The sequence below is a fragment of the Grus americana genome, chromosome 3 (assembly GCF_028858705.1).
Source record: "Grus americana isolate bGruAme1 chromosome 3, bGruAme1.mat, whole genome shotgun sequence".
In the NCBI taxonomy this organism is placed as follows: domain Eukaryota; kingdom Metazoa; phylum Chordata; class Aves; order Gruiformes; family Gruidae; genus Grus; species Grus americana.
In genome coordinates, this window is record NC_072854.1 from 98,989,474 (window position 1) to 99,017,229 (window position 27,756).

Here is a 27,756-nt window from a genome sequence, read left to right on the forward strand (position 1 = left end):
GGACTAGTGGTCAAAACACAAATGTTTATAAAATGCGTTCTTTTTAACAAATGAATTCTGTGGGTATTCATATTGGTATTGTACCTCGGCATAAACTCTTTTCTTTCAACAGTTTTTGGCTACTGAGAAGTCTGCCGCTTGGAACCTAGGAGTTTTACTCAAATAAAATTTAATCAATTTTAATATTTGATCCAGAAGTTAGTCTAAGCCAGAAAAGACCATTAAACCTACACAGGATTATTCTTCTGCAACGGAGTACCTACTGTAATTATGGACAACAGAACGGTCAAAACAAAATGAAAAAAAGCAGCCATGTAAGGCATACATGATTCCTCAGGGATTATTTATAAGAACAAATCTGGAAAAATGGATTAATTTGGCTTCAAGTTTACCAAAATGTATTTGTATTAAAAACCCCAAAAAACATCAACATGGTGTTCATTCTGGAATTTCAAAACAACCAGACGTTTCACCAGTGCAATGCTTGCATTATTGTGAACAGATCCGAGACACTCTGGTGACTCTTTAAATGCAGCCATTTCAAAAGTACTTCCAAAAATAATCACAACTAATGTTCTTTAAAAAAAAAGTTTGAATATTTTAAGACATTACTGAATTATGAACTATTCTGGCACCAGCCCACTGCATTATTATGAAAATGAACAGACTTTCATTTAGAAATCATGAGTGTTTTTGCTTCTCATATTTTATTTATTAGTTTTAAAAGTTTTACATAAAATCAATCAGTGAAGAAATGAAGCAAGTGTCCACATAGTCAAATAAGTATACTTTAGAACTGTTTTTCTAAAATAACTTATAAAATATTTTGGAAGCAGAAGGGATTTTTAGTGTTTTAACAGTGTTATTTTACAGATATGCTGAGCACTTACACCTCCTAGCAATCCGAGATACATAGAACTCCCCAAAATAAGATGGATTCTTGCTGTCTTGGGGAACATTATATACAGTTGTTTGCCACAAGAATTATAAAAGGAGAACAGTAAAGATGTTCATTCACATCTAGGAAATCTAGAAGTTCAATACTGGAATTCTTTCCCTTGTACTCCAGAAATCCTCCACTTCAGTTTTCATATTTCTTTTCACTGCTCTTTTTACCAATATTGAAGTAGTGACTAGGAACTACAGTGAGGCACAGGCTTCTGTTGTATTAAGTGCTCTACAGCCATGGATCAAAATTGCATTGCTGATCCCAAAAAAACGTATAATCCAAGACTGAAACACAAATCAAAAGCTGTATGCACACAACAGTGCAAGCAAACATGGCATTTCTCTATAGCATGAGTGTAGCTTATCTATTCAGTCAGATACACTTTTAAGTACTAAGTGTTCAAATACAATTTTTTTTCTCTTCAATTTAGAGAGGTTTCCCGAGAATGCAGCACTTAAAGCCTTTAGCAATGTAGAAAAGACTGTCAACTGCATTGGCTGTGCCAAGACAGCAAAGCCTCCAACCATTACTTTTGTTGTTAGGGTTTAATATTTGAACTGGATGTCATTTGATGGGATGCTATGAATGAGTAAAGTTAGGGCCATTTACTAGAATAGCATCTTGAATCCTTGATGCTATATAAGGATGCTATTATATAGATGCCACATAAAAGAGAAAAAACAATCCCAACAGTGTATTCACTAAGTATAGTCATGCAGAGGCCCACTGAAAAGAAAAGCATCAGTAACAAAATTACTTCAAATAAATACAAATCTGAAAGTGTGGATTCCTGCTAGAGATTCTTGCTCATAGCCCTCAAATTTACATAGATTCCTTGAGTACCTCTGCCTTTGGGTGCAGTGTCTTTAGGCTGTACCTGTTGGGTCCTTTGATACAAGCTAAGCCTGTAGGTCACAGCAGCTTTTTGATCTCCATTGACTCAAGAGGCTTAAAACCCAGATACAGCTGAAGAGAAAAATTTTCAAGCGAGTCAGGCAACCAGCAGTGAATAAAAGCTAGTAAGATGAATTTTGCTTTGTTTTAGAAAATCTATTTGTCATCTGGGTTATGGAAGACAAAGTCTTGGATGTAAATGTCAAGTTACCCTCAACACAAGACCAGGGACCATGAAGCTCATCTGCTTCCTTCTTTATAGCAGATTCCATCTTCAGCATCTCTCTGTTTTCTGAGACCTTTCTCCTTTCACCTGATCCTCACTCAAGGAGCATGAAGGTTAAACGTAACATCCAGAGACTGAGGCTGCTGTTACCTTTGCCTTCTCTTCATACAGTCTGTCCCGTTCACATCTGAAATGCAGCTCAACTCCAGATTAGATAGCTGAGAATAAATATCCATACATTTCTCTGTCTCAGTGTAGGATAAGAAGCTCTCTCCTCCCCCACAATAAATGTCACATATAATGGGAAGAAACAGTCACGCAAAGCAAAGCTTTTTACAAAGCAATACAAAATAGCTGTGGTGGGTTGAGCCTGGCTGGGGGCCAGGTGCCCACCAGAGCCGCTCTCTCACTCCCCTCATTCACCAAACAGGGGAGAAGAGGCATAACGAAATGCTTGTAGGTCGAGATAAGGACAGGGAGAGATCACTCACTAATTATCGTCAGAAGCAAAACAGACTGAACTTAGAGAGGGAATTCATCTAATTTATTACTAGGCAAAACAGAGTAGAGGAATGAGAAAATAAAATCAACTCTTAAAACACTTCCCCCCACCCCTCCCATCTTCCCGGGCTCAACTTCACTCCCGGCTTCAACCTTCCCCCCCTCAGCGGCACAGGGGGAAGGGGGAATGGGGGTTGCGGTCAGTTCATCTCACGGTGTTTCTGCCGCTTCTTCATCCTCAGGGGGAGGACTCCTCTCATCGTTCCCCTGCTCCAGCATGGAGTCCCTCTCACGGGGTGCAGACCTTCAGGAGCAAACTGCTCCAGCGTGGGTCCCCCACGGGGTCACAAGTCCTGCCAGCAAACCTGCCCTGGCGTGGGCTCCCCTCTTCACGGGTCCACCGGTCCGGCCTGGAACTTGCTCCAGCGTGGGCTTCCCACGGGCCGCAGCCTCCTTCAGGTGCCTCCACCTGCTCCGGCGTGGGGTCCTCCACGGGCTGCAGGTGGAATCGCTACACCCCCTCATCCTTCCTCCATGGGCTGCAGGGGGACAGCCTGCTTCACCATGGCCTTCACCACGGGCTGCAGGGGGATCTCTGCTCCGGTGCCTGGAGCTCCTCCTGCCCCTCCTTCTGCACTGACCTTGGTGTCTGCAGAGTTTCTTACATCTTCTCACTCCTCTCTCTGGCTGCCAAAAGCTCTAAGTGTTTTTCTTCTTCTTAAATATGTTATCACAGAGGCGCTGATTGGCTTGGCCTTGGCCAGCGGCGGGCCCGTCTTAGAGCCGGCTGGCATTGGCTCTATCAGACACAGGGGGAGCTTCTAGCAGCTTCTCACAGAAGCCACCCCTGTAGCCCCCCCGCCACCAAAACCCTGCCACGCAAACCCAACACAATAGCCTAAATGATCCACATCCCACCCTTCATCTACAGTCTTACCCTGGCACCTCGCATCCCGCAGCCCATTCAAATCCACTCATAACTCTGCAGAAAAGATCATCTATCTGCCTTTGACCACCGACTCCTGCCAACACAAGTGGATCCAACAGCTGAATTGCCAACGGGATGTCAGAGTTACAGATTTGTACTTCTTTACTTTTTGGTTGATTACTCTAAATTGCTGTTTCTACGAAGAAACTGTAAAGCAAACTGGCCAAGCTTGGGCAGTACATTTCCACTGGCTAGTTGACTTCCACCAGCACATAGTAAGAGTCATGCTAGAAGGAACTAACAGCCTCAGAAACTGGTAGGCTTTCATTCTAGTATTAAAGATCCCAGTTTAAGATCCGTAAGAGGAATTACTACTGTTATGTTCCCTACTTTGGGGATTTATGCCTACTTAAGAATCCAGGATTGTCACGCGAACTGAAAGAACATTACAAAGAGCAGGTGGAAGACTAATAAATGGGGGGAAAAAAAAAAAAAGAAAATAAATGGGGTAGAGGGATAGGGAGAGCTTAAAAATAGTAATCCAACAATGCAAAAGACTCTGGGACGGTAATGAAGGCCCTTCTAAGTGACTCACCAAAAACTAGGAATGTGCAATGTAGGTAATTCTCGGACACTAAACACAATAGGACTTCGCTGTGCTTTTCAGACTTCTGCATCATTGCTGCTGTCCTGCCACACCCTCCCTGAAAACACATCTCTGCTTTCTTCCTTTGCCAGATTTTTTCCATCCAGCTCCTTTCCTCTTTGTTTTTTACCCTTTTCCTTGCTGTGCCATTTTCTTTCTGCTCCTAGCCATACTGGAAGGCTTCTGTACTAGCACCAAGTATTTCTGAAATTGCAGTGGCAGCCCACTGCCTGCCATCCCATCCTGTCCATTCTTTTCTGATCTACTGTTATTTCTGTAGGTACACACTTACAGTGTCCTGCCCCTCAAGTAACTGTGTTAAAAAGCAGTTCCCCAGTCCACTCATCCCTGGTCAGCGTAACCCAACTGATAGCTGCCTACTGTGCTAAAAAGAAAAGCTTTCACCCATTTCTCTGGGTTGCACACTGTGATAACTTGTATTGTCAATATTTGTGATTTACTACTTCCCTCTAAATGTTTTCTGTCTGCTTGCAGACGCAGTCTCTCAGATCAGGAGAATAAAGAGAATCTGGCACCGTCTCATCCCATTCAGCAGTCGCTTCCCTTTCTGTCAAGCACTAATGACTACCAAAAAGCATAAGGCATCCACAGTAAGGGGATCCTGCAGGCTACAACTCAAAATAAACAGAAGGCTTTGATTTAAAACCTCCCCAAACGTCACATCCTTTCCTGTCAGAGATGACCACTGGAAAATTCCATGAAAACGTGGCATCTCGGCATGGAGGGTCCCTAATCTAGCCTTTAATCATGATAGTTGGCACACTAAACACAACCTTTTGCTGCTTACACAGGCTCAAGATGTGGTCAGCACCATGTCAGCCATCTCCTCGTACTCTAAGGCTAACAAGAACTTAGGCAGCAAATGCTGCCGTGTTCAGCTCTAACTTGGGCTCCCAAGCGACATCTTTATCCATTTTCTCCTACTATTTTAAAGCGGGATATACTACAAACAATAGTTACTACTTTGCTTTTAAAAAAGAGTATTAAACAAAAGCTCTGCTAAAGCACCATAAATTACCTTGGGGGCTACACCAAGAAGATAAGCACTACAGTACTTATCATAGAATCATAGAATGGTTTGGGTTGGAAGGGACCTTCAAGATCATCTAGTCCCAACCCCCCTGCCATGGGCAGGGACACCCTCCACTAGACCACGTTGCCCAAAGCCTCATCCAGCCTGGCCTTGAACACTTCCAGGGAGGGGGCATCCACAGCTTCTCTGGGCGACCTGTTCCAGTGCCTCACCGCTCTCACAGTACAGAACTTCTTCCTTATGTCTTACCTAAATCGACCCTTCTTCAGCTTAAACCCATTCCCCCTTGTCCTGTCACTACACTCCCTCATAAACAGTCCCTCACCATCTTTCCTGTAGGCCCCTTCAGGTACTGGTAAGCCGCAATTAGATCTCCCCGGAGCCTTCTCTTCTCCAGGCTGAACAACCCCAACTCTCTCAGCCTGTCCTCATAGGAGAGGTGCTCCAGCCCTCTGATCAGCTTTGTGGCCCTCCTCTGGACTTGCTCCAACAGGTCCATGTCTCTCCTGTACTGGGGCCCCCAGAGCTGGACGCAGTACTCCAGGTGGGGTCTCACAAGAGCAGAGTAGAGGGGCAGGATCACCTCCCTCGACCTGCTGGTCACACTTCTTTAGATGCAGCCCAGGACACGGTTGGCTTTCTGGGCTGCAAGCGCACACTGCCGGCTCATGTTGAGCTTCTCGTCAATCAATACCCCCAAGTCCTTCTCCTCAGGGCTGCTTTCAATCCATTCCTCGCCCAGCCTACAGTCATGCTTGGGATTGTGCCAACCCACGTGCAGGACCTTGCACATGGCCTTGAACTTCATGCGGTTCGCACGGGCCCACCTCCCCAGCCTGTCAAGGTCCCTCTGGATGGCATCCCCTCCCTCCAGCATGTCAACCACACCACACAGCTTGGTGTCATCAGCAAACTTGCTGAGGGTGCCCTCGATCCCACTGTCCATGTCGCCGACAAAGATGTTGAACAGTGCCGGTCCCAGTACCGACCCCTGAGGAACGCCACTCGTCACTGTTCTCCACTTGGACATTGAACTGTTGACCACAACTCTTTGAGTGCGACCATCCAGCCAATTCCTTATCCACCGAGTGGTCCATCCATCGAATCCACATCTCTCCAATTCAAAGACAAGGGTCTCTGGGTTTCCTAACCTGATCCCTGGCTGCTCAGACAGTTTCTCTGCCTTGATTAGGCATTTTCACTGCTCAAAGGAGATATAAGCAGATCTCCTGAATCAAAAGTTGCTCAGCTTCCATGTTACAGATCAGAAGGAAAACTGGGTAAGTCCATTGTAGAAATCTGCAGTTATTTACCAGTAGTCATAAATAATCAGTAAAGTCTCTACTAGGTCTTTTATTTCCTCCTCATCTACCAAATGTGCAAATCATATTTTATGATTTCTTTTTTCTGTAACCAGCTTTAAGAAAGTTTTTTGAGCTTTAAGGTTGCAATCACCCAAAAAGGAACAAAAGGGAACACACATAGGTATTGCTCCAAAGTTCAAACTGGTTTATGCGTGAATCAAAGTCAGCTCTCAGATTACATTGAAAATATATGGGACCTTAAGTAAAATCTTTTAATAGCATTTGGAGAATGTTTCCCTTGTCTCTACCCATAAAACTTTACTGTAAGGCAAGCATGTAGATCTCACTCCTAATTCATTTCTCCCTGAAGCACTACAAACACGATGCTATAATTCAATAACCTAGTGAAAGCAAAGAAAAAACTTGGAGTAATTTGGTTCCCATTACTTCAGTGTAACCTCTACACTATAAGGCAAGTGTTTAGCCAGCACTCAGAGGCTTTAGTCTGCAGGTTCAAATTATATTGATACCGTCTGGTGGCAACCGGATCTGGGACAAACAATTTAATGGGGTCAAAGTGGTGCCTCCAGCAATTCTGAAGATGCATAGAAGCAAGTTTCCATTCTGCCTTTGAACAGTGAGCAACAAATACAGTAGTCTAAAGGAGATGGGGAATCCTTCAGGAAACCATAATCACACCAGCTCCACACGGCGGATTCTAAAGAGAGAACTAAATTGGGTAGGGGAAACAATCAAGAGTATGCAAAGTAAAAAGCAAGTAAAATCATGGTGCCAAATCTCCCTTTCCACACCTCCTCACCACCTCTTTTCAGTTCCCTCAGACTGCAGAATAGGATATAGCACTTTTAAATGAACATGCCGGCACCACCAGTGGTACTGCAAGCTCTGGTACTCCCTGGGAAAACAGAACTCAGATTTTCCCATTAAAAAGCCCAGGCTCCTATATATTGAGCCAAACGAAACTCTCTGTTAGCAATTGGCATCACAGAACCTACGCAAGACAAGGGAGCCAGATATGGTTCAGCAAAATTTACTGTGAAAAATCTTTAGGAGGGAGGATGTTGTCAAAAGACGTGTTTTCAACAAAACTTTTCACTCAGATGTTAAGTGTGGTCAGCAACTGAATCACACTGCTTCCATCCACATACCTGCACTTGCACAGGTCACCTCTTGCTTGGGAGCAAACAGACGTGAAGCACAGTACAAAGAACCCTCCTCTAACCATAGGCTTTGTAAGGCTGTGTGCACTCTGCCAAAGCAAATTTCCTGCACAGCGCAGAGGCAGATGTTGCAGGCAGCATTTACTTGGAGGGCTCCCTATTTCATCAACTATCCAACCCTTTAATGTGTACAAGGATTTGGCTCAGGAACAGTACCTTTCAGATTTCCCTGCTGTTACTCTGCTCACTCAAGCACACTTCAGTCCTTTTTTCTGCAGAGCTGCTACTGAGCTTCCCTCTTCCCTTCACTCTGGACTTTATCAGTGTTCTCCCACACTGATACCTAATCTTCTGAACTTCTTTCTCCTATGCAGGGAAATGCTCGGATAAGGAGGTAAATAGTTCTTTCATCTGCTTGTACTCCCAGTTTTACAGTGTCCCTATTCTGATAGCAGTAAGAAAGCACAGACAGGTATACAACAGCTGACAGAATATTTTAAAATGAAAAAAAGAAAAGATCATTTATAATGTGGCAAGGCAAAAGGGAAATGCATCAAAAAACCTGCAAGACTTCCTGAAACAGATCTGAGTTACACTACCATATGAAGAGACTAAACCAGAATAGTTAACGTGCTTACAGAATGTCAGTGAGGCTATAAGATGCTGCAGGAATGATAATTAGGAGACTTGTCAGTTTTAAAGGTATCACAGGGTAATGATTCCTGCTGCTGGAAGAATACAATCCTCAAAAATAAATATAGTCAAAACTATGCATTATTTTCAAAGCAGGAGACACTGATCTCATGGCAGCAATCTATTTTTATTATGTTACCTCTGATGTGCTAAATGATTCATAAAACAAGAATATTTTCTATGAGAAAGATTTCTCTAGTAACCAGACAGTTGACATTAGTAGAACTAAATTTAAGTATGCCTTTTTTTTTTTTTTATCAGTCAAATAGAAACCCCTTAGAGTACAGCCTGCTGACAAATAATCTCAGCAAAGCTGGGCCTTCTGAGTGAGTATGGTGAGAGTTCAGCCAGCTCTGAATTGCTTCATCCCATGGCAGTACTTGGAAGAAGGGATTAGAAGTAGTAGCTGTGAATGGGATTCTAGGCAGGCATTAGGATCTAGAAAAATCCATCCTCACACCCCATCTTCCACAATTTACCAGGTTGTGCCTACTGTGGGAAGCAGTGGGGACAAAAGGAGCGATGTGCAGAATGAAACAGCTGATGCTGAGGACCTGCCACCCACACCATACGCATTTCAGGGGTGTTACTTCAGACTAGTTCTAGCCTGGTCCTACTGTCTGAATGAACGTCCGCTAGCAACTGGAGCACATTAGGTGTGTTCCTTACATGCTCCTTACAATCAATCAGAAAGTCCAGCTTCATCCAAAAAGATATCTCATCTGTAAGCTCCAAGCCTGCTCAGTGATACAAACCAAAGTACAGTTAACAGGAATAACTGGGAGGTTCACTTCAAAAGCATATTTCTGATTAAAAACTTCCCAGTTGAGCACATCTGGAGAACAGTTTTCTTTTTGCTCCTTATGTTTCATTTTCTCCTATATGTAACATACTGAAGATCTGTTGTTTTCAACCTTTGTGGATCCACAGAACTGCAAACATTTCACTGGAGTTGCAGGTCCAGGCTTTTCTCAGACTGCATCTTGGCTGAGCAGCCACGGCACACTTCATGGCCCTGGTTTCCTGTTCACTCAGTCGAGTGACGCAGCCAAAGGCTGCTGTAGCTTCCTTCCCATGGAAAACTGTGTCCAGGAGTAAATTGGGAGATGACTCTTTGGCTCTGCATCCTAGAAATATCCTTAGCTAAAATGCAACCAAAAGATTTTACAAGACATGTCTAGTGCTCTCACAAGGATGCCTGGATATTGACTTCAACAAAAAAGTAAAGTACTGCTACCTGATGGCACCACCTTAAGAATTATTAGCAAACAGTGATCCTCTGGTGGAAGAATTGCTGTTATTTTTGTTTCTTTGTCCTGAACAGCATGGATTGAATGCACTCTATCAAAGAGAATTGCCTCAGCATGTACCTATAAGTCACTCTGCACTATGTTGAGGGTGGAGCTCTAAGGAACAGCTTATACCTTCTTCAGGAAATTATAACCCAGAAGTTGCCAATTTTTGAAAACCCAAGCTCATTATTTTTGAACAGCTGGCAGTCCTGCGTGTCCATCGATTACTGCCTCTCCAAGGAACTGACGGGATACAGGGCAGTATCACTGTTGGGAAAGGGTAAATTAAGCCCAAGCACAGCTGTATAAAATGTTCTGAAATGACTAATAATAACTGATATCATAAGTATGAGCGACTAACGAGCAGGCACTGGACTTGAAAGTGAAAGACTTCAGTATTCAGGTCAAGCCACCTGGTATAAATTGCCCCATGGGTTTCCAAGACAATTGTATTTTAGTTGTTAGCACTGAGAAACAGCGGATGGGATCTGTCCTCAGCCTGACACTACCCTGCTATCTATCTGCCTCATGCTGTACAAGGGTACAGAGCATTTCCTCTAACACATGTGCAGAGGAGGGTTTTTTTGTCTATAAATCATCTCGCCTTATTCAGGGAAGTTTGTTACAGTACTGCACTAAGGATATGGTTGTCTCTGGACTCCAGTCTGTGGATTTGCACATGAAAAGGCTGACAAGAAGAAATGAAATACAAGACAAGAAGAAATGAAATACAAGGACAATGCATCATCCTCCCAGTATGTACAACATATCTGAGGAGAAAAAAAAACAAAAAACATTTTTGCTGTGGACTGTTGATGAAGAAACACTTACAGCCTAGGGAGGGAGAGGGAAGAAATGAAGGAAGACTTTGGCAGCAGCATGAAAACATAAAACTTTGCGGATACATTTTACCTCTTGATGTCTAGAGATACTGTTCACTTTATTTGGGAACCTATTTCACTACCTGTACAATGTTTAAAGGAAAAGTTCAGGAAGAACAAGGTACTGCCATCCTTTCCCTTCTGGTTATGAAGGGAAAAATATGTCACAGCAGAAAGCACGCAGATAGAAACTTCAAGCTATAGTTGTCCCTATCAAAGTCAACGGCAAGGGGCAAAGGATCCAAACTTCAGCATTTCAGAAGTGGTGTTATAAGCCATAAAGATAGGACCTGGGGATTTCAAGATTACTTTCTCAAAAGTAGAATAAATAGGGCTTTTAGGTTGTTATTATTATTTTACTGACAGCCAACATTGATGTCTCAATCTCAATCAGACAAAAAATTCACCTTCGCTTCTGCAATTCTGAAAATAAAGTGGAGGGGAAGCAAAGACAACAAAGCTGAAAAGCAGTGAAAGCAATATTTACTGTAGGTTCCTATAATGCTTCTCACATCTGGAGACTGAAGGATAAAAGAATACTTCATTGCTAACCTGAAATAGACCATTGCTTTCACAATTTCCATTCTGCTGTTAAACTGGTAACATGTAACTGCAGAGAAAAGTCTATAAAAAGCATAACTTATTGCCCCAGAAGCATTATTCCATCATTAGGCTTTACAATAATTATATTAAGTTTTCAATTCCTTAATTTGCTTTTGCAGACAAGTTCTGCCTGAGAACCTGGAAAGAATACTACCCATGTGTAACAAGGAGTAGATACTCCCAAATAAAATTCAACATCTTTAAAAAGATTCCTGATCCCCATCATACCACAGTCAACACAATGCCCTTATTGTCAAAATTGCTATTAAGTACCTATTGTTATCAAGTATTTCACATGTAGAAGCCTTACGTCAAGACAAAGCACCCATGAAACAGAAGTGAAATATGGAATTATTTCTAAATTCATAGAGAAGATATAAATGGCAGCCTCTTTAATCCCATCTCCCTCAAAAATAAGCAAAAATTTTGTTATGAGAAAGATACATAGTAAAAATTTTGGTTAAATTTATATTAATATTGTAACTCTATAGTTTTAAAATTAAAAACTATTCATAACTGATTTTCAGTACTAAGTCAATCAAAGAGAAACCTCTTAGTTGACAATAGTAGTCTGTTTCCAAGAGTCATCTGCGCTGTACATATGGGCAAATACATATGGGCAATAAAGCACCAACACATTCAGATACAGGTTTTAGAAGTAACTACTGCTTTATTCTATGCATAGACTTAAATTTATTTCTTTCTTTCAGTTGATAACGTGATCTAAATGGAACATGTTTACCATGTCAGAGTCTCTTGCATTAATAGAGCTTACGCTTGGTGATCATCTAGTTTGGGGGTTTGTATATATTATGTATACATACATACACAGAGACACACACAAAGCAAATACTAAGCAAATGCAATCTAGTACTCTTAAAAGTGAGTACTGCATAAACAAAACATAAGCGCACATGGCAATTTCATGTTCTAAATCCACCCACACAGTTGTTCTCAGCAATTCAGGAACAGAGCTGCATGGGCAGATTCACAGAATTTGAGTTACAGACATCTGTGCTGAAATAATGATCAGCATATGAAGGTTTTGTTCATTAAGCAACAGAATAAGGTCTTGTTTTTTTATTTATTTTATCCTCAAAAAGAAAATAAATACACAAAAATCACAACAGCAACAAAAAAGCAGAATAAGCTCAAGGTACTCTGCTTCTTTCATTCACTCACAGAAATCTACACATCTTGAAGCAGAATCTTAGTGCTATTTCAGGAACAAGCCATGATAAACAAACTTTCATGTATGAAATCAGTTACCTTAAAAAAACTTGAAAATATTGAATAGATTAAACTACAGTTTAGCCTGTGGCATAGTATTGTCTTTAGCTGCTGCCAATACCACACTGCAGATGAAGATATAAAATCCCTAACACCAGATGTAGAGCAGCCAGTCCCCATGTCTCAATGTCTAAAAGTCAGAGCTCAGCTTAAAGTCCAACACAGGAAGTCTTTTCCTTCCGGAAGACTTTGTTTACATTAACTCTACATAGTTTTATGGTCCACAAAGATGCCTAGTCCTTCTTTGAACCCTGCTAGGGTGAATGGCCTCATTTTTGCCCCAATTACTTCCTATGGCAGTAAATTTTACAGTCTAATTACCCTTTATGTCAGAAAGTCTGATAAGCAAAGCAGTCTTGGCAAAAGTCTAGAGACTAAAGCAAAAGATGGACCAAAAGCCTAAGGCAAAAACAAGTTTCTTCCTGTAAAGGAAAGACTTTATGCTATTCTGATTTTACTTTCCTTTTCATGGAACATCTCCATGCTCCTGTGTTACAAGAACACCACCACAAGCTTCATTTGTAACTGTAATTTTATTCATGTCATCCTCCCATGCATCTCTCTTGCAAAGTGAACAATTCCCCATCTTCAATTTTGCGAGCTAAAACAAGAGAGAGAGCGCACCTAGGTTTTGTTCCAACAGCTCACAGCAGCAAAGTTTCACATCTTTCTTTTAAGCATCAGAACTTTCAAGTTGATTAACTGAAAAAGGGGACAAATTTGTACACTTTTCACAGCCTCCTCAGAGCTCCAGGGCCCAAACCTTTACTTTCTGCAGCCTTCAGTCAATATTGAATGACTTCTCAAGAACTTGATTCAAAAGCATCAACCGAGCAAGACCTAGTTATACAATGGCATTATCTCCATGCATGACCTGCCACAAAACCTGTGCTCCTCTGGGATTATAGCATGTATTAATACTGGAAAAAAAAATGTAGAAGAGCAAGATCTAAAACAACCTTAGTAAGCGAGCTTGCCAGGCACACCTATTTATTCTATATCTGTCTGCACCTGCAGACAGATATGCCCAGGGAAGGTTCGAGAGTAGTTATAATACAAGGCAGATGCCAGAGATTTCAGTAGTCAGGACTGTTACCACACAAACCTAGCCGTGATTCACAGCATTCCACTCTAAAAGAATATGTATACCCCATCTTCAAGGTCTTCTGCTCCCTTACAAGTGGATTTGTAATCAAACATAACTTCTAGTTTAGTTTTCTCAGAAATAAGTAGAATCCTGATCAGCAAATTCTTTTACCATAAATTATGCAGCACATGTTCCAGTTCATTAATACTGCCTAGTCTTGAAAGCGACAGGGATTTCACAATTCTTCCTGTAACATTTACAAAATATTTCCATAAATTTCCTACTTACTGAGCAAATAACATATCCTCTCCAGTTAATGTTCCTAACACAGAGTCAGAACATCAACTCAGGGTATCACGTATGGAGCATCCAGCTGGGTCTATCAATGAGAGGACAGCAGGGACAGAGTTTGTGGAACTGCAGTCTCACCAAGAGGAAAACCTGCCTCCAGGGCAACAGGCACGGATAAGAACTAACGCAGCGAGGACCTACGCTTCTGGTTCATAGCCCTGCTTTCACAAGTAAACGGACACACAGGGCTCATGGCGGCCTCCTCATTTCTGAGCAGCAGTTATCCTGTATAGGACGTATCTGTTGCGAAGGGGATAAATCCAAGAAGACTCAAGGCTCTGTTTTGCTGCCACCAAACTCAAAGTCTAAGTAGAAGGCGTTACACGAGTGGGTAAAGAAATCATATGATATATATTTTTATATGGGTATCTTACTTTCAAAAACATCTCCTACAAATAGATCTTCCCCCAGTTTATAAGGAAAATATGTTTTAATAGTTTTAACTCAGTGCATGACCACAGATATTTTTATAGCAAGCGTATCTGCAAAACTGTACATGGGACTCCTAACAGGCAATGCTCTATCTGGTGCAGGTCACTAATGTTTAAACATTACCAAGAAATGATCCTTTTTTAATAAGGCCTCAGTATGTTTAATCGTAACAGAAGGAAATTCACAGGGTGAACTCAAATTATGAATTTGCAGTGTCAGACTCTGGTAATAGCAGGACGCTCTGGATTACGAAGACGATGTCAGTTAGCAACCGCCCATGACCCAAGGCGTCCCAGAAGCCACGTGCCCAGTCAGTGCCCGCAGCCCCTCACCCTGTAAGCGTGGCCAAACCCTACCACATCATACCTTCAGCCTTCGGGCTGCTGGACTTCTCAGGAACATTAAAGCCACAACAGAAGCAGCATCATATCACGTTCTCCTAGCTCATCATTCTGACATCGTTTAATGAAAGCCTTATTTTATGAAACAAATTACAGATTTCAGATGTTTTCAAAAGATGGTGGGCAGAGAAGGGAATTACTTCGTAGACTGGAGACACAGAGATTAAGTTCCAGGAAACAAACCCGCTGCTGTTCCTCCTTAATTTCTATCGGAGAAGAAGCACTTCAAAAGCCGCCACCACCACCACAATTAAATACTCGCCAGATGCCCGTGACTACCTCAGCGGCGGCAAAGCGGCGGCCCGAAGGAGGGCCGGAGCCGCCAGCCCTCTGGAACGGAACGGTGGGCTGAACCACCGTGAGGAGACCACCAGGCACACAAGCCCTGTTTTACCCGTACTCGCCCTTCCTCACAAGCCACCCCCGCAGCTCCTACAGCACCGCGGGGCCCGCACACCGGCTTCCCCCCGCGGCGGGACGGGCGCTTGCCCCGCCCGCAGCCCCTGCGCCTCCCCTCACGGCCCGCCCTCTCGCTGGGGGGCGGGGCCTCACCTCCCGCTTGCGCTGATTGGCCGACGGCAACCCCGCCTCTCCGCACCACCTGCCGCTAGCCCGCGTCCCGCTACCCTTGCCCTTCGGCGGGCAGTGGTGCGCACGCGCACTATAGCTCGGCCTGTTAGGGGCCCAGCCTCTTGCCTGACTAAAAATTGCCGGCGGCCTCAACTTTGAGCGCGGCAGGCATTCGAGAGAGAGGCTCTCCCACCGCTTTAGTAGCGAATCCCGTATTTCGCCGGATTTTTTTTTTTTTTTACCCCGCTCCTTTGGCGGCTTCCTCTCCCCACCGCTTTCAGGCCTTCGTGGCGGGGGTCTACGAGCTGACGGGACCTTGCACGTTAATGCGTCGCAAAAAAGCCGGCTGGGGTCCTTCCACTCGAGGCGTCGCTGCCGGTGGGCCGTTGGGAGCGCGCGTGCCGGTGCCCCCCCACCATGTATTACAAGTTCAACGGCTTCACGCAGAGGCTGGTCGGGGCAGCCGCGTCCGCCGCCTACAACCCCCAGGTAACGGGGCCGCCGCCCTGGGCGCCTTCGCGGCGGTGACCTTCGCCGTCCTCTTCCTTGTGCGGCGCCGCTGGCTCCCCGGAGCCGCTGGAAGAGCCCGGCCCGCGGGCGGAAGGGGGTCGCGGGGAGCTGGAGGTGCCGGGCGAGCGCACGCTCCCGGGCGGAGGAGGGCGCTTGGCTGCTGCTCCGGTGATCGCCTCCCCGGCGGGGGCTTCGGGACCTGGCGGCGCTTATTTCGCTGGGGAGGGATTTTCCGCCCCCTTGCCCTGCGCCTGGCGAACCTGGCCTGTCGTGTGACCTTGGGCGAGGCGGGACGCTTCGTTCCGCAGTTTTGGGAAGCCTTGGCTGTTCTAGCAAGTAACTAACACGCTTTGATGATGTAGGGCTGCCCCTGAGCTAGAACGGTGGCTGGCGGTGTTTTAAAATTGCAGCTGGCACCTCTGAACAGCACTGCAGGTTTGCCCCCCCCGCCTTGTCTGTGCATGCAGAAGAACTAATTACTGAAAGCATTAAAACCCGTGTTAGAGAGCACACGCATCTATAGAAGTTTGTTTAAAGCAAAAATGAAAAACATCCTTTCCTTTGTGTGATGCTGACAAAGCAGATACAGGTTAAAGGTTGCATTAAATAGGCTTAAACTTTCCATATTTTATAGCTAAAGCGTGTGGTTAATTCTGCAGGTGTAGAGGGGAGCTGAGGGAGGGGAGAACAAATCCTGATTGCATCAACCATTTCGAGACATTGAAGAGTTTCCTATCAAAATCATACATCAAAAATACCACAGAATTTGTTTGCTTTTATGTACATCAATGCACATTCTTAAGTAATACTAGGAAGGTTTGTAATGCGATTCCGTCATGGGGCAGATACAGCGTGGTTGCTATACCACGTTCAAGTTTCTGAGTAAACTTTGAAAAACTTAAGATCTTACAGTTTAGTAATAAAAAAAAAAAACCCAAAAACTGGAGGTTAAGGGTTGGAAGAATGATTTTTTTAAAAAGTTCTTCCAAAGAACTGCCTCCAGAGAGCAAACATGCTGATCGACTTGAGATTTTTAAGAAAACAAAAGTAGATACATGTGTACACACAGAAGTGAAATCAAAGTTATGGTTTATCTTTTTCCTGATAAACTTGTTAATAAAAGATAACTAAAAGACACTACATTTTTGTAGACTAATATGTATAGTTGTGATAGACAAATAATTCTATTTCATTCTTTCTTGCCTAATTCTGTTAGCAACCTTCTTTACAGTTCGGCTTTCCTGGATATCCTTGACTATGCAAGTTTTATTGGAAAATCCAGTCATCTTCTGCAAGCAAGAATATTGTATTAAACTTCTTTAAAATCTCAAGTTGTTTCAAGGGGCCCAGACCAATTACAAAGCTTTTCATTTTGAGTTGTTTTTTTTTTTTTAAATTAAGATGTCATAGTTTAGATGGATAGACACTTAGAAAGGTTAAGAGAACTGGATGATCATACTTAGCATAGTGGTTAATGGGTCATACTCTGCTGGGATGATTATAACAAGTGGAATACCACAGTTACTGCAGGACATTATCAGTTACCTGGACCAGACAATAGAGTGCACTCTTGCAAAGTCTACAGAAGACATCAAAGCAGTGGCTCCAAACTGTTTGAAGTAGGGCTGCCATTCAGAGGGACCTATCTAAAGTGGAGGAATGAGCTGACAGGAATGCTATGAATTTCCATGAGGAAAAAAGGCAAAAGTTGTGCATGTGGGAAGGAAGAGCCTCTGGCAGGGATACAAGCTGGGGACTGACAGGCTGGTGGGAGCAGCTCTGTGGTGGAGACCCCAGAGGTACTGGCAGACAGCAAGCTTGGTGGAAGCCAGCAGTGTGTCCTGTCTGTAAAGGAGGCATCCTGGGCACTATCACCATGGGCATAGCCAGTAGATAAAGGACAGTGATGATCTCCATCTACTCAGCACTTACTAGGTACTGCTCCCCAGTATGGGAATGTTCTTGATCAGCTGGAGCAAGTTCAGCAGAGGTCACCAAGATGGTCAGGGGGGCTGTAGTACTCCCCTGTTTAGGAGAGAATGAGGAAATGGGGTTTATTCCACCTGGAGAAGAGAAGGTGTGGGGGGGAGGGGGGCAGGTGCAGACCTAAGCCCTGTCAGTCAGCACATACAGGGAGGTTATCAAGACGATGGAGCCAGGCTCTGCACAATGATGCATAGTGGGAGGGCAAAAGACAATAGGCATAAGCTGCAATGAGAGAGATTCAAACTGGGTATAAGGAAAGACATTCTCACACTGAGAAGAGTCAGGCAGCGGAACAGGTGCCCAGGGAGGTTGTGTGGCCTCCATCCTTGGAGGCTTTCAAGGCCAGACCAGACAAAACCCACAGCAACCTGGTCTCACCTCAGGACAACCTGTTTGAAAGAGCAGTTTGGACCAAAGAGCACTAGAGAGCCATTCCATCCTGAATTACCCAATGATCTTAATTGATCTTTGTAAATATTGAGGTACCAGTGACCTTCTGATGGGGCAGTTTCTGTCCCAAGAAGACTTGTGTCCTCCTCTTTTCCCATCTGTCTTTGGAAGGCTTCCTGGGTAACTGCTGAGAGACAGGGGTGCAGGGCACAGGGAAGACAGGAGATTAAATAATATGTTTTAGTCTAAAAGTATGTCTGTTCATTAAGAGTATGTCCAACAGGCACCAATGCTAGAAAACACCACTACTGCAGTGTTTCAGGGACTTCTTACCTCTTCTACACAAAGTTATATTCAAAGAATAAATATTAATTGGCTCTTCATTTATGTAGAGAAACGCAAAGGCTAGGGTTACCATGGAAGGGGGGGAAGGACTTCAAGCCCAGGCAGGAAAGTACCTCCTTCCTGGAAGAGTATAGCTTAGAACGCTATGTATTAGTCTCTAGGTCATTGTGACTATTTTTCTGCAAATAATGCATCCTTTAGAATCCTAAGAGAAAAGCCCCAACACAGAAGTACAGAAAGCTCTGATAACCACCTGGAGTAAAGTTGTCCTAAAGACAACACTCTTGGCTTCTGGAGCCCAGGTTGTGGAGTATTGGTTACCTTTCTGTTCAGCGGGCTCCCCCCATCACATTATAACGATCATCCCATTTTAAGTACATCTTTATTTGTTAGGGATTAAAAAGGCAGAAGCAAAATAAGAGGGGAATACGGAATTCTCTGTCATCCCATATTCTGTTAATGAATATTAGGTAGGTATGAATATCATTGCACTAGATACAGAAAGACACGATAAATTCTGAATTCTTGACATCATCTAGATTAAAATGCTTAGTATCATATCAAAATTGGTTCGTAAAGGGCCTGTGCAAAACTAGCTTCATGTATAGGTATCATTGCAGATAGGAAAAAAAAGTCTAGATATCTCTGTTCTGCAAAGCAGGAAAGAGAATGTCCAAGGAACAGAAATACTTTTCTTCTAGAACTTTGTAGTGATTTCTTTTCTGGTCATCATAGGTCATTGTATTTCATTTTGGTGCCATCACTGAAATGTTTAAAACCTAATTTTTGAGAGAACATAGTTGAGAAGATGAGATTGTATCCAAGCAGGAGATTTCACATAAGTCTTATGAATACTGTCTCGCTTTATAAATGTGGGTTTTTTCATATTGATGAGAGAAACACTATCTTTTGTGTTTGGCTCACCATTCACACAACTTAGTCCTCAACTGTGGCATGCAAACATGCTATACAATAGAATAGCTACATTTTAAAACGTTATCTTCAGTCTCTTTTTACAATATTCTTGGGCCAGCTTTTTGGTAGAATTTTTTTTATTTCAGTTTGGCTCTACTCCCAGGCAACACATTCAGACACATAAGACTGATAGGATTGTTTGCAATAATTAGAGATTAAAATATGAAAGGAATCACATGAGTACGTAGATGTTAAATCCAAAATGAAGTAAATTTTTTCCTATTGATTTCATTGCTGAGCATGTGAAATGATTTGCTTTTTATGTTTCTATTTGCCGTGATGTTTCTGGAAAAATGAAGACATCCTGCGATTCAAATTGTGCTTGGTCAAATATGCAGTATAATACTTCACTCTATTCTGTAGTGTTACATTCTGGTGTTTCCCAATGGAGTTTTGTTCTGATGCAAGTTTAAGCTTATTGTGGGCTTACAAAATACCAGTCAAAATGTATTTCAGAAATTTGTTTGCTGACAGTGACATAACTAACAGCTTATACTAACAAAAATATCTCTTAGTTTGAAACCTATGTTGTTCTTTCCACCTCAGTCTTAGCATTCTTAGAAGACTTAATTTGGCATTTAACAAAGTTACTTAAAGTAGTATGAACAATTTAACCTGTTTGAATAAACAGTAACTTTCTCAGCTAGTGCAGGTGAAGAGTCAAATGGCTTAAAAACTACTACTCATATTTAAGAGGATAATGACTGCCATAACCATTACAGATACAATAAAAACTATTAATTCAAAGAGTTGGCTTATGTTTAAAGTACAAATAGTGGGACCAGTTGCAAATTCCATCAGACGACTATATGAACTTTTCCCTAGTTCTTCAAGGCTGACCACGAGCCTAGTAGAAATTTAGTTGTACTGCCATTATCTTTACTTGATACAGCTTATTTTGCTTGTAGCTATTTAGAAGCTCCACAAACCACAGATCTTTTATTTTAGCTGTTATAAATTGCTTGAAGTTTGTTGAGAAACTACAATGGTTAACCTTTTATGCTGTAGATGATACTTAAAATGTACACAAAATCACTTTTACTTATGCATGTCATCCCAATACAAACAAAGCCTCAAGTGATCCTACCTAAAAGCATCCTTGTGTTAGTGGTAGCAAATATATTTAAACTCATACAATGAGATATGTTCTGCTATGAAGGACCTGCTCTTTAGGTTAGAAGTGTCTAGGTTCAGCAAGCTCATAAAAGTTACTTCAGTGCATGTTCTGAAATAATAATTCGCAGCTTAACTTTCCCGTTTCCCCTTTTCATTTTGATCCTTACCTCGGCTTTCTCTACTTTCTCATTCTCTATCTGTTTGAGCAATTCCCCTAACACTTAAGAACTTAAGTGTGGTGCTATCTCCATTAAATTGTACTCCAAATCCTTAACTGTTTTGTGCCGTCAGGAAAATGTAACTCTAGCTTGGGAATTCATGCTATAGCAAGGCATAAGTTTGTTTTAACTTTGAGCATGTTGGCCAACCAACAGATTGATTGGGTCCTAAGACCTTCAGACCTCTGACAGGAAAACAAACAGACTTTACAGAGGGGTAGGCAGAGAATTTTGTTTGTTGTTTTGGATTAGCTACATGTCCTGACCTTTCATTGAGGACTTTGACAAAGTAATTGCTGTAGCATGCTGATGAAATCAGCAGATGTTGACTCTTCTGCACAAGTAGATATGCTGCACTTTAACAGGAATTTGTTCCAATTCTTAGACAATGTGATTAGGAATAAAAGATTAACACCTTAATATCAGAAGAGGAATTATCAGTGTGAAGCATAGGTGAAATGTTTAGAGGCATTCATTCCCCAGTAGTATCTTGAGTGTAGTGAGACACTGATGTTCTTAAACCTGCAGTTTTAGTCATGTTAAATATAAGTTGACAATTAAGGGTCATTTAGGGTGTCCTAATGACTTGCTTTAAAAATGATCTGTATTGAAATTCTTATGCATAATACTGACGATTTCTCTTCAGCCACGCTAAGCTTAGCGAGCAGCTGGGTGTGAGACAAACCACTTGCCACTTTCTCTCAATAAAGACAGACAAGAACCCAGTTGGAACAGCCACGTGGTTACACTAATTTAGCTGAGCTTGGCTGGAGCAGACCATAAGATTCACAATTCATGGGCAGAATTCAAGATGAAAGATGCACATTGCTGCGGTACTAACAATCAAGTAGGCAAGAAAAGTTTTGGAGAAAAAGTCAGCTGCACATGTGGTATAAACATCTGTTCTATAGTTCTCTCTATCAAATCACCCAGCTTTTAAAGACAAATCTAATAAAGTACTTAAAGTTCTTATGGACAAAAATACTGGTCCAAAATTGCTTTCTTCAAGTATTTTGACATAGCTGGTACTTACCTTTGAATATATAGCCAGTAACTTCCCCTGGCTAACAATAGTTTCTTAGTTGCTTTCTTCTTACCGGTGTGACCAGAACAGCTTAGTCTTAAATAATTCCGTACTTAACTTCCTGCACAAGCCTGTTCGGTAGGAAGGCACTAGTTACTGAACGTGTCAGGGAATCCAGTTTTGGCTGCTGTCTTTCAAAACTTAACCAAGAAGGTCACAAGGGATTCTAATATTTATTCAGGAACTAGAAAAGTGAGAAGCTGGACCCATGTCTTCAGGATGGAGCCCAGATGACCATTCCATAAGCTATTTTGGGATGTTGAGAAATCTGGTCTTTCTGTTGAAGATGCCTGTTGTAGCAGAGAATTTATGTATGGAAAAAACATGTCTGGTCTATGGCAAGTATAAGAGAAAGAGAGTGCCAATCTGCTTCCAGCTCCAAATACTGTTCAGGCAGTTTTCTTAAATACAAAATGCATCAACTATACCTTTGAACAGAAACTAGAATTTAAATGCAGCCTTAACTTGACCCATGGAGAGCAATTGCTGCTTCTGTTTGTAATGAAAACCTGTTGCATTAACCTACTTGTACAATTCTTTTAATTTTTGTGACAAGTTAGGAAAAAAAAATTACGGCTGTTTCAGGAGCCAGCATGCAAAACATCACTGCTATGTGTCCAGGCATAACTGTTAAATCTAACTCCTAATAATAAAGGCAAGGAGGCCACCTCATGATGGCTGTGATTTTGTGCACTTAATTTTATTCATAGAATTGGATTGTGTAGTTTTTAATTATGGCAAATGTAGAGTACAACTGTCTGAACTGAAAGGAAATTAAGTTATGATGCTCATGGGGAGTACAATGAGGGGTAGAAAGTTGCAGCAGCATGTGAATTGTAGGGTGTAGTTACCCCTGCATAAAATATCCACTGTGTCAGGGCTTCTGCAGTGTCCTTGAGCACCACTTACTACTTTTCTATGAAACAAGTGGCCCTAACTCTTCCCCATCCACCCCCCCCACCCCCCCACCTTCAAACTACACATCCAAATTATTTAAGGCCCAGTTATTCATGGCCACTGCTTGCAGCATTCAGGAGGAAGAGCTCATTGAAGTCTCCTCACTCTCTTTGACCCAAGCATCAGGGATTCCCTGCTTCTAATCCTATTACTGAGATAGAGCCCGAGATAGTCTGACTATGTGTGAAAAACAAGCAGCAATTTCAAACAAGTACCAGCACAGAAAAACTTATGATATAGCTATCAATTTATGTCATGAAGAAAGCCGAAAGGAGGCTTCTGTTCTCCTTGCTAAGCCCTGACCGAAAGTTGTAGCTGAGAAGTGAGTGGGCGAACAATATGTCTTTAGCTCATTGTCACAGGTCTTCATACCAGATAAATATTCTTTGTAATATATCCTCGTAACGACTGGCAGCGTGCCTGCCTAATGTGACAATTGGTACATTTGCGAGTGTTATGTACCTTGATATTTTAATCTTTATTTATGCAGGGACTCAAACCAATAGTTTCCACTGAATCCCCAGCTCTGATTTTTGGGACAACAACTAAACTTGCTTCAGATATACCAGCAACTGATTCTTTCTTGGGTAAAAACAAGGTGCCAGACCTACAGAAACTTTTTCAGGTAACGACAACTTTGAGAGTAACTTAAAGAAAACTGGAGAGTGGGACATATCTTTCCTTATTTTAATGTGGCTGACTACTTTTGTCATTCTACAATACCAAAATTTTGTAAAGTCTAGTTAAGAAAGTATCAAGTACAGTATAACCTGTATACTTTTACTGTATTAGAAGGTATATATGCCTTGTATAGGAGATAAACGCAGAAAGGGGAAGGTGTAGTAACATTGTCTGTCTTTTCACTGGCTTCAGAAGATGCTTATTGTATTATTTGACTATTGGAAGCACTTTCTGTCTGGGAATCCAAGTGTATGCCTTAAAGCTGATCTGGAGGAGTAAAGCAGATCATTACTGTTTTGTGTATAATAATTTGAATATTACTGAAGCTGTTTATAATGCAGGGTAAGAAGAGCACAGTAAAGTTTTCAAAGCCAGTTTGTTAGCTATGCAATTTCTAAGTGTACTAGGACTTCTCATAAAACAAATCAATTAAGCATTTTTTTTAAAGTGTCAAGAATATGCTTTATATAATGTACCTTTTTCTCTCTTACATGCCACTTGCATTTGGAATGTGTCAGTCTGACTTGGTGAATAACCTTTTATACATATCTTTTCACATTTTTCCGTTAGTGACACTTCTCCCATCCAGGTCCTCTTTAGAAACATTTCAAGATATATTCTTTCTGCCTGCACTTAACAGCTTTGGCTAATAAAATTAACTTGCCTTTGCATTTCTCTTGCTAAATGAAAAACACATAATACACTTGATTGTAGATAGCCTATTTGTCAGGAGGCTTCCCTCATGGAAGTCTCTTGATTTACCTGAGGTAGATTGTTCCTTGTGGCCTCGGTATGGGTGTTCATTTCTTGTTTCGTTTTCTTTTTAACCTCTTCCCACAGAAAGCAGATGGACTGCCAGTACACCTGAAACGAGGAGTTCCAGATAAGCTGCTTTATCGGACCACTATGGCTCTAACAATAGGCGGGACTATCTACTGTCTAGTAGCACTGTACATGGCGTCACAACCAAGAAACCAAAAGTAAATGAACCACAACTCATGGGACTCGTGACACTTCTCTGAAGGACCTCCTGCATGTATCTCTTTGCACTTGCTTTAATTCTGTGATCGTATAGGGTTCATTACTCAGATAAAATTTCTTGGAGAAAAGGTTTTTAATTTGGTTGCCTTATGTGTTCTAGAAATCAATATAAACAGACTTAAAGACATCATCTTAACATATGGTTGTAGCTTTGCATTTGTTGTCTTGCAGGAGTGTATGAACAGTTGGAGAAAGTTAAGCTTTTCCTTCCTTCCTCCCTCCCTCCCTCCCCCCCCCCAACTTAAGCAATGTTAGAGGTAGGACAGGACAAATACTTTGTGGGCTATGCTCCACATTCCTTAGTGGGAGGATGCTGCTGGTTTCCAAAACAGTAAAAGCAAATCATTTAATAATTATAACATACTGGGAACCTGTTTCTGTCATACACAGCTCATTTTACATAAGCAGGTGGCAGTGGAACTTTTCCAAATGCTGGTATATTATTAAATATTTGTACCTCTGGTGGTAGGACAAAGGGCTTATATCCTTGGAGCACTTAAAGTGGATTTATTCCATAATGTTAGCATCATTGCATGCAGCAGAGTGCACCAGTATTGTAGCATCAATTATACCAGGTTTTGGACTTTCATTTGTCAAGCTATCTTATTGTGTAATAAAGATAACTACATGAATAATAAAACAGGCAAGTCTTGAAAGTTTCAGATTGCTTCAGCTGGCCTCGTAATGAAATAAACATATTGGTACACTTTTGTTTAACTTGTAGATCTCAAACCAGACAATTAATTCAGCTACCTTACTGTAATCTTTCTGAGATGGTAATCCTCTTAAAACCCTCTCTCAAAACTCATTGGGTGTTTAACTGTAATTTTTGGGGAAACAAGTCACTGTCACAGCTCAGCTGTGTATTATTTTCAGTGCACACACATATCTATGTACCCACATACACACACATTTAATTTCCTTTGCTATGTGAGTAGAAGAGAGAGAAGCCAATAAAACCCTTTATTCATTTTCTTTCCCTTGTAATATCATAGTCTTGAACTGCAAGTTTCACACAAGTCTTCCCAAAAAGCATCCTCTAATTTGATAGATCCTCCTCTGTCTGTGAACACTGGTTACCCAGGCTCTGGATAAGCATGGATTCACTGGCTTCTGTAAGGACCCATCTCTCCCAGAACTACATAGAAACCATCTTCCATGTAAATAAGGAAATAAGGAACCTAAAATTCCCATTTCTTCAATCTTTTACTAGAAACATTCTGTTTTTTTCCAGTGAAGCTATATCAAAGCCTTATTACTGTGCCATAGGAAAGAAAATAGCTGCTTTGACTGAAACCTGAGATCATAGTACATGTTGGTATTTCAGGATGGGAGAGATTAAGTCACTGAAAAAGAAATTTGTAAGGACAGCAAGACTCAAAGAATAGCAGACAATAATTAAGTTCTCCAGGAATTGACAGCTGTGTTGCCTCTACTGATAAAATATTTTATCCTCAGTAGCCCATGCTTCCACGTAACTAAGAATCTTGTGCTGTAGGCTGTTAAATCCTACATTTAAAAAAAAAAGAGAAAGAGAAAGCAGCATGGTAGGTTAATGGCTATCTGCCCTGCATATCATATATTAAGCACTGCCTACAAGAATCTTCTAATAGAGGATACTTTGCACACAAACTTGACAGGCAGATTTTCATGAGGATGAGTTTTGCTCAGAGAATTTCTAGTGTTTTTAGGTTTGGGATTTTTGGGGTGGTTTTGTTTTTTTGTTTTGTTGTGGGTTGTTTTTGTTTTTTTAAGAAAAACAACTATTTTTAGAGGTCACATAGAGGATAACTCTGTTTGTTGGCAAGGCAGATGTGGATAAAGTAACTAAACTGCTATTCCGTAGCTCGTTAACCAATGGAAATCCTCTTCCAAGTACTTGCAGAAGGAACAGTAACAGAGACTTATCACTCAGGTCCAGCTTTCTTAACGGGGACTCAACTGGGAGATTGGGTTTATGTATTGCTATAGAGGCCATGGTTGGAGCTATGGATATCAGAATTGTCTTCCTATTGCCTTGGTTCTAGCTTTTTCCAGCTGTCAGCAGCTAAAAACATGCGTGCTAAAGGGAAAAGAAAACACCATCACATTTTGCAGATAACCAGATACTATATAATCAATTCTTTTCTTTGTTTTTGCAGTGTTTGGGTTTTGAAAAACTATTTTCACTTTGCCCTTCTCAAAAAAGCTGACCCAGTTGAAGCAGGATAAGAACGCTGCTTCAGTTTGTCAGATTCACATCCCTGGTTCAACTGGAGGTTAAAGGAGGAAGAGGCATTGCTTGTCTGCAGCCTTTCGGCAGGGCTCCAGTCAAGAGAGAAAAAAGGAGATTGCTTTTCTATCATTCCCATAGCAAAGTGCTCTGAAGAACAGGATAGCTTGCAAGCTGTAACCAGAAGGGTAGGCTGCGGCAGGAAAATCTTGCCCCTTTTCTCAATTAGTTTTCAGATAATCCTAAAGAAATTACAACATGGTAAATCATTTTTCTGCCTAGAAAAAGAGCTCTGTTAATATAGATTTAAAAATATTTCTGATGCTGGACTTCTATGAGGATTCAAGAGGGTTTAAGTGTTTTGAATTACTGTTTGTGATAGAGACCCCCTAATCTTATTCTTAAGTCCTCAAGAACACCCTTACCTTTAAAAGGAACACACTGTCCCTCGCCTGATGTTAAATAAAGTCTTAAGTAAGGAGAACCAGGAATGAACTGCAGCATCATGAAAGCTACTTCAATATTTTGACTTGTCATCACTGGAAGTAAGAATCTGACTTGGGTACTACAACTTCATTGTGTGTGTGTTATGTTCTGGGTTTTTTTTAAAGAGCCTCTCAGTTTTGTCTTAGAAATTATGCAACCTACCAGCACCAAGAACTGAGAAAACAAGATGCATTTTTAAGCGATAGCTTATACTTTAGTGTTTTGGCTTGAATGCACAGTAGAGAATATATTGTAATAAGCTCTCATACCCCAAGGTGCTGGGTTTGGAAGGAAAAGCAGCTGAGATTTACAATTCTTGGGAACAAAATTATCTCCTGGATAATTATCTATCCCCCATTGTCTTATTGTTGGGACACAGTGGTTTTCCTTCTTAAATGGTCTCTCTGGCAACCTAAATTCAATAGTTATATCTTTGTAATGGTTTTAAAATACGATCTCCTTCCCTACTTTA

General features: G+C 41.7%; 1 protein-coding gene and 1 long non-coding RNA gene across 5 annotated transcripts in view; one reads left to right on the top strand and one right to left on the bottom strand.

Annotated features, from left to right (window-relative positions):
* LOC129204622 (uncharacterized) overlaps positions 1 to 15,182 on the bottom strand; it is a 29,951-nt gene extending 14,769 nt beyond the window's left edge. For 2 of the 3 annotated variants that reach the window (XR_008576444.1, XR_008576442.1), the window contains exon 1: positions 14,679 to 15,182. This is a non-coding gene — a long non-coding RNA (uncharacterized LOC129204622). The remainder of the gene's footprint in view (positions 1 to 14,678) is intronic. The other variant, XR_008576443.1, reaches the window with a different exon arrangement.
* A 211-nt stretch (positions 15,183 to 15,393) lies between these two features.
* Positions 15,394 to 25,248, top strand: LOC129204621 (cytochrome c oxidase subunit 7A-related protein, mitochondrial). Of its 2 annotated transcripts, XM_054820860.1 has the most exons (3): positions 15,394 to 15,772; positions 23,355 to 23,489; positions 24,386 to 25,248. In XM_054820860.1, exons 1-3 carry the CDS (start codon positions 15,701 to 15,703, stop codon positions 24,527 to 24,529), a joined length of 351 nt encoding a protein of 116 aa, XP_054676835.1. In that variant the 5' UTR covers positions 15,394 to 15,700; the 3' UTR covers positions 24,530 to 25,248. The 2 variants fall into 2 exon arrangements, with proteins under 2 accessions (XP_054676835.1, XP_054676836.1); XM_054820861.1 differs by lacking the exon at positions 23,355 to 23,489 and having other exon boundaries at positions 15,540 to 15,772.
* The last annotated feature ends 2,508 nt before the right edge of the window (positions 25,249 to 27,756 follow it).

What these genes read in the sequence shown, in the direction of transcription:
- LOC129204621 (XM_054820860.1), top strand. Translation starts at nt 15,701, where the DNA reads ATGTATTACAAGTTCAACGGCTTCACGCAGAGGCTGGTCGGGGCAGCC. An exon ending in CCGCCGCCTACAACCCCCAG is followed by an intron (nt 15,773 to 23,354) that starts GTAACGGGGCCG and finishes TTATTTATGCAG; the next exon opens with GGACTCAAACCAATAGTTTC. An exon ending in ACCTACAGAAACTTTTTCAG is followed by an intron (nt 23,490 to 24,385) that starts GTAACGACAACT and finishes CTCTTCCCACAG; the next exon opens with AAAGCAGATGGACTGCCAGT.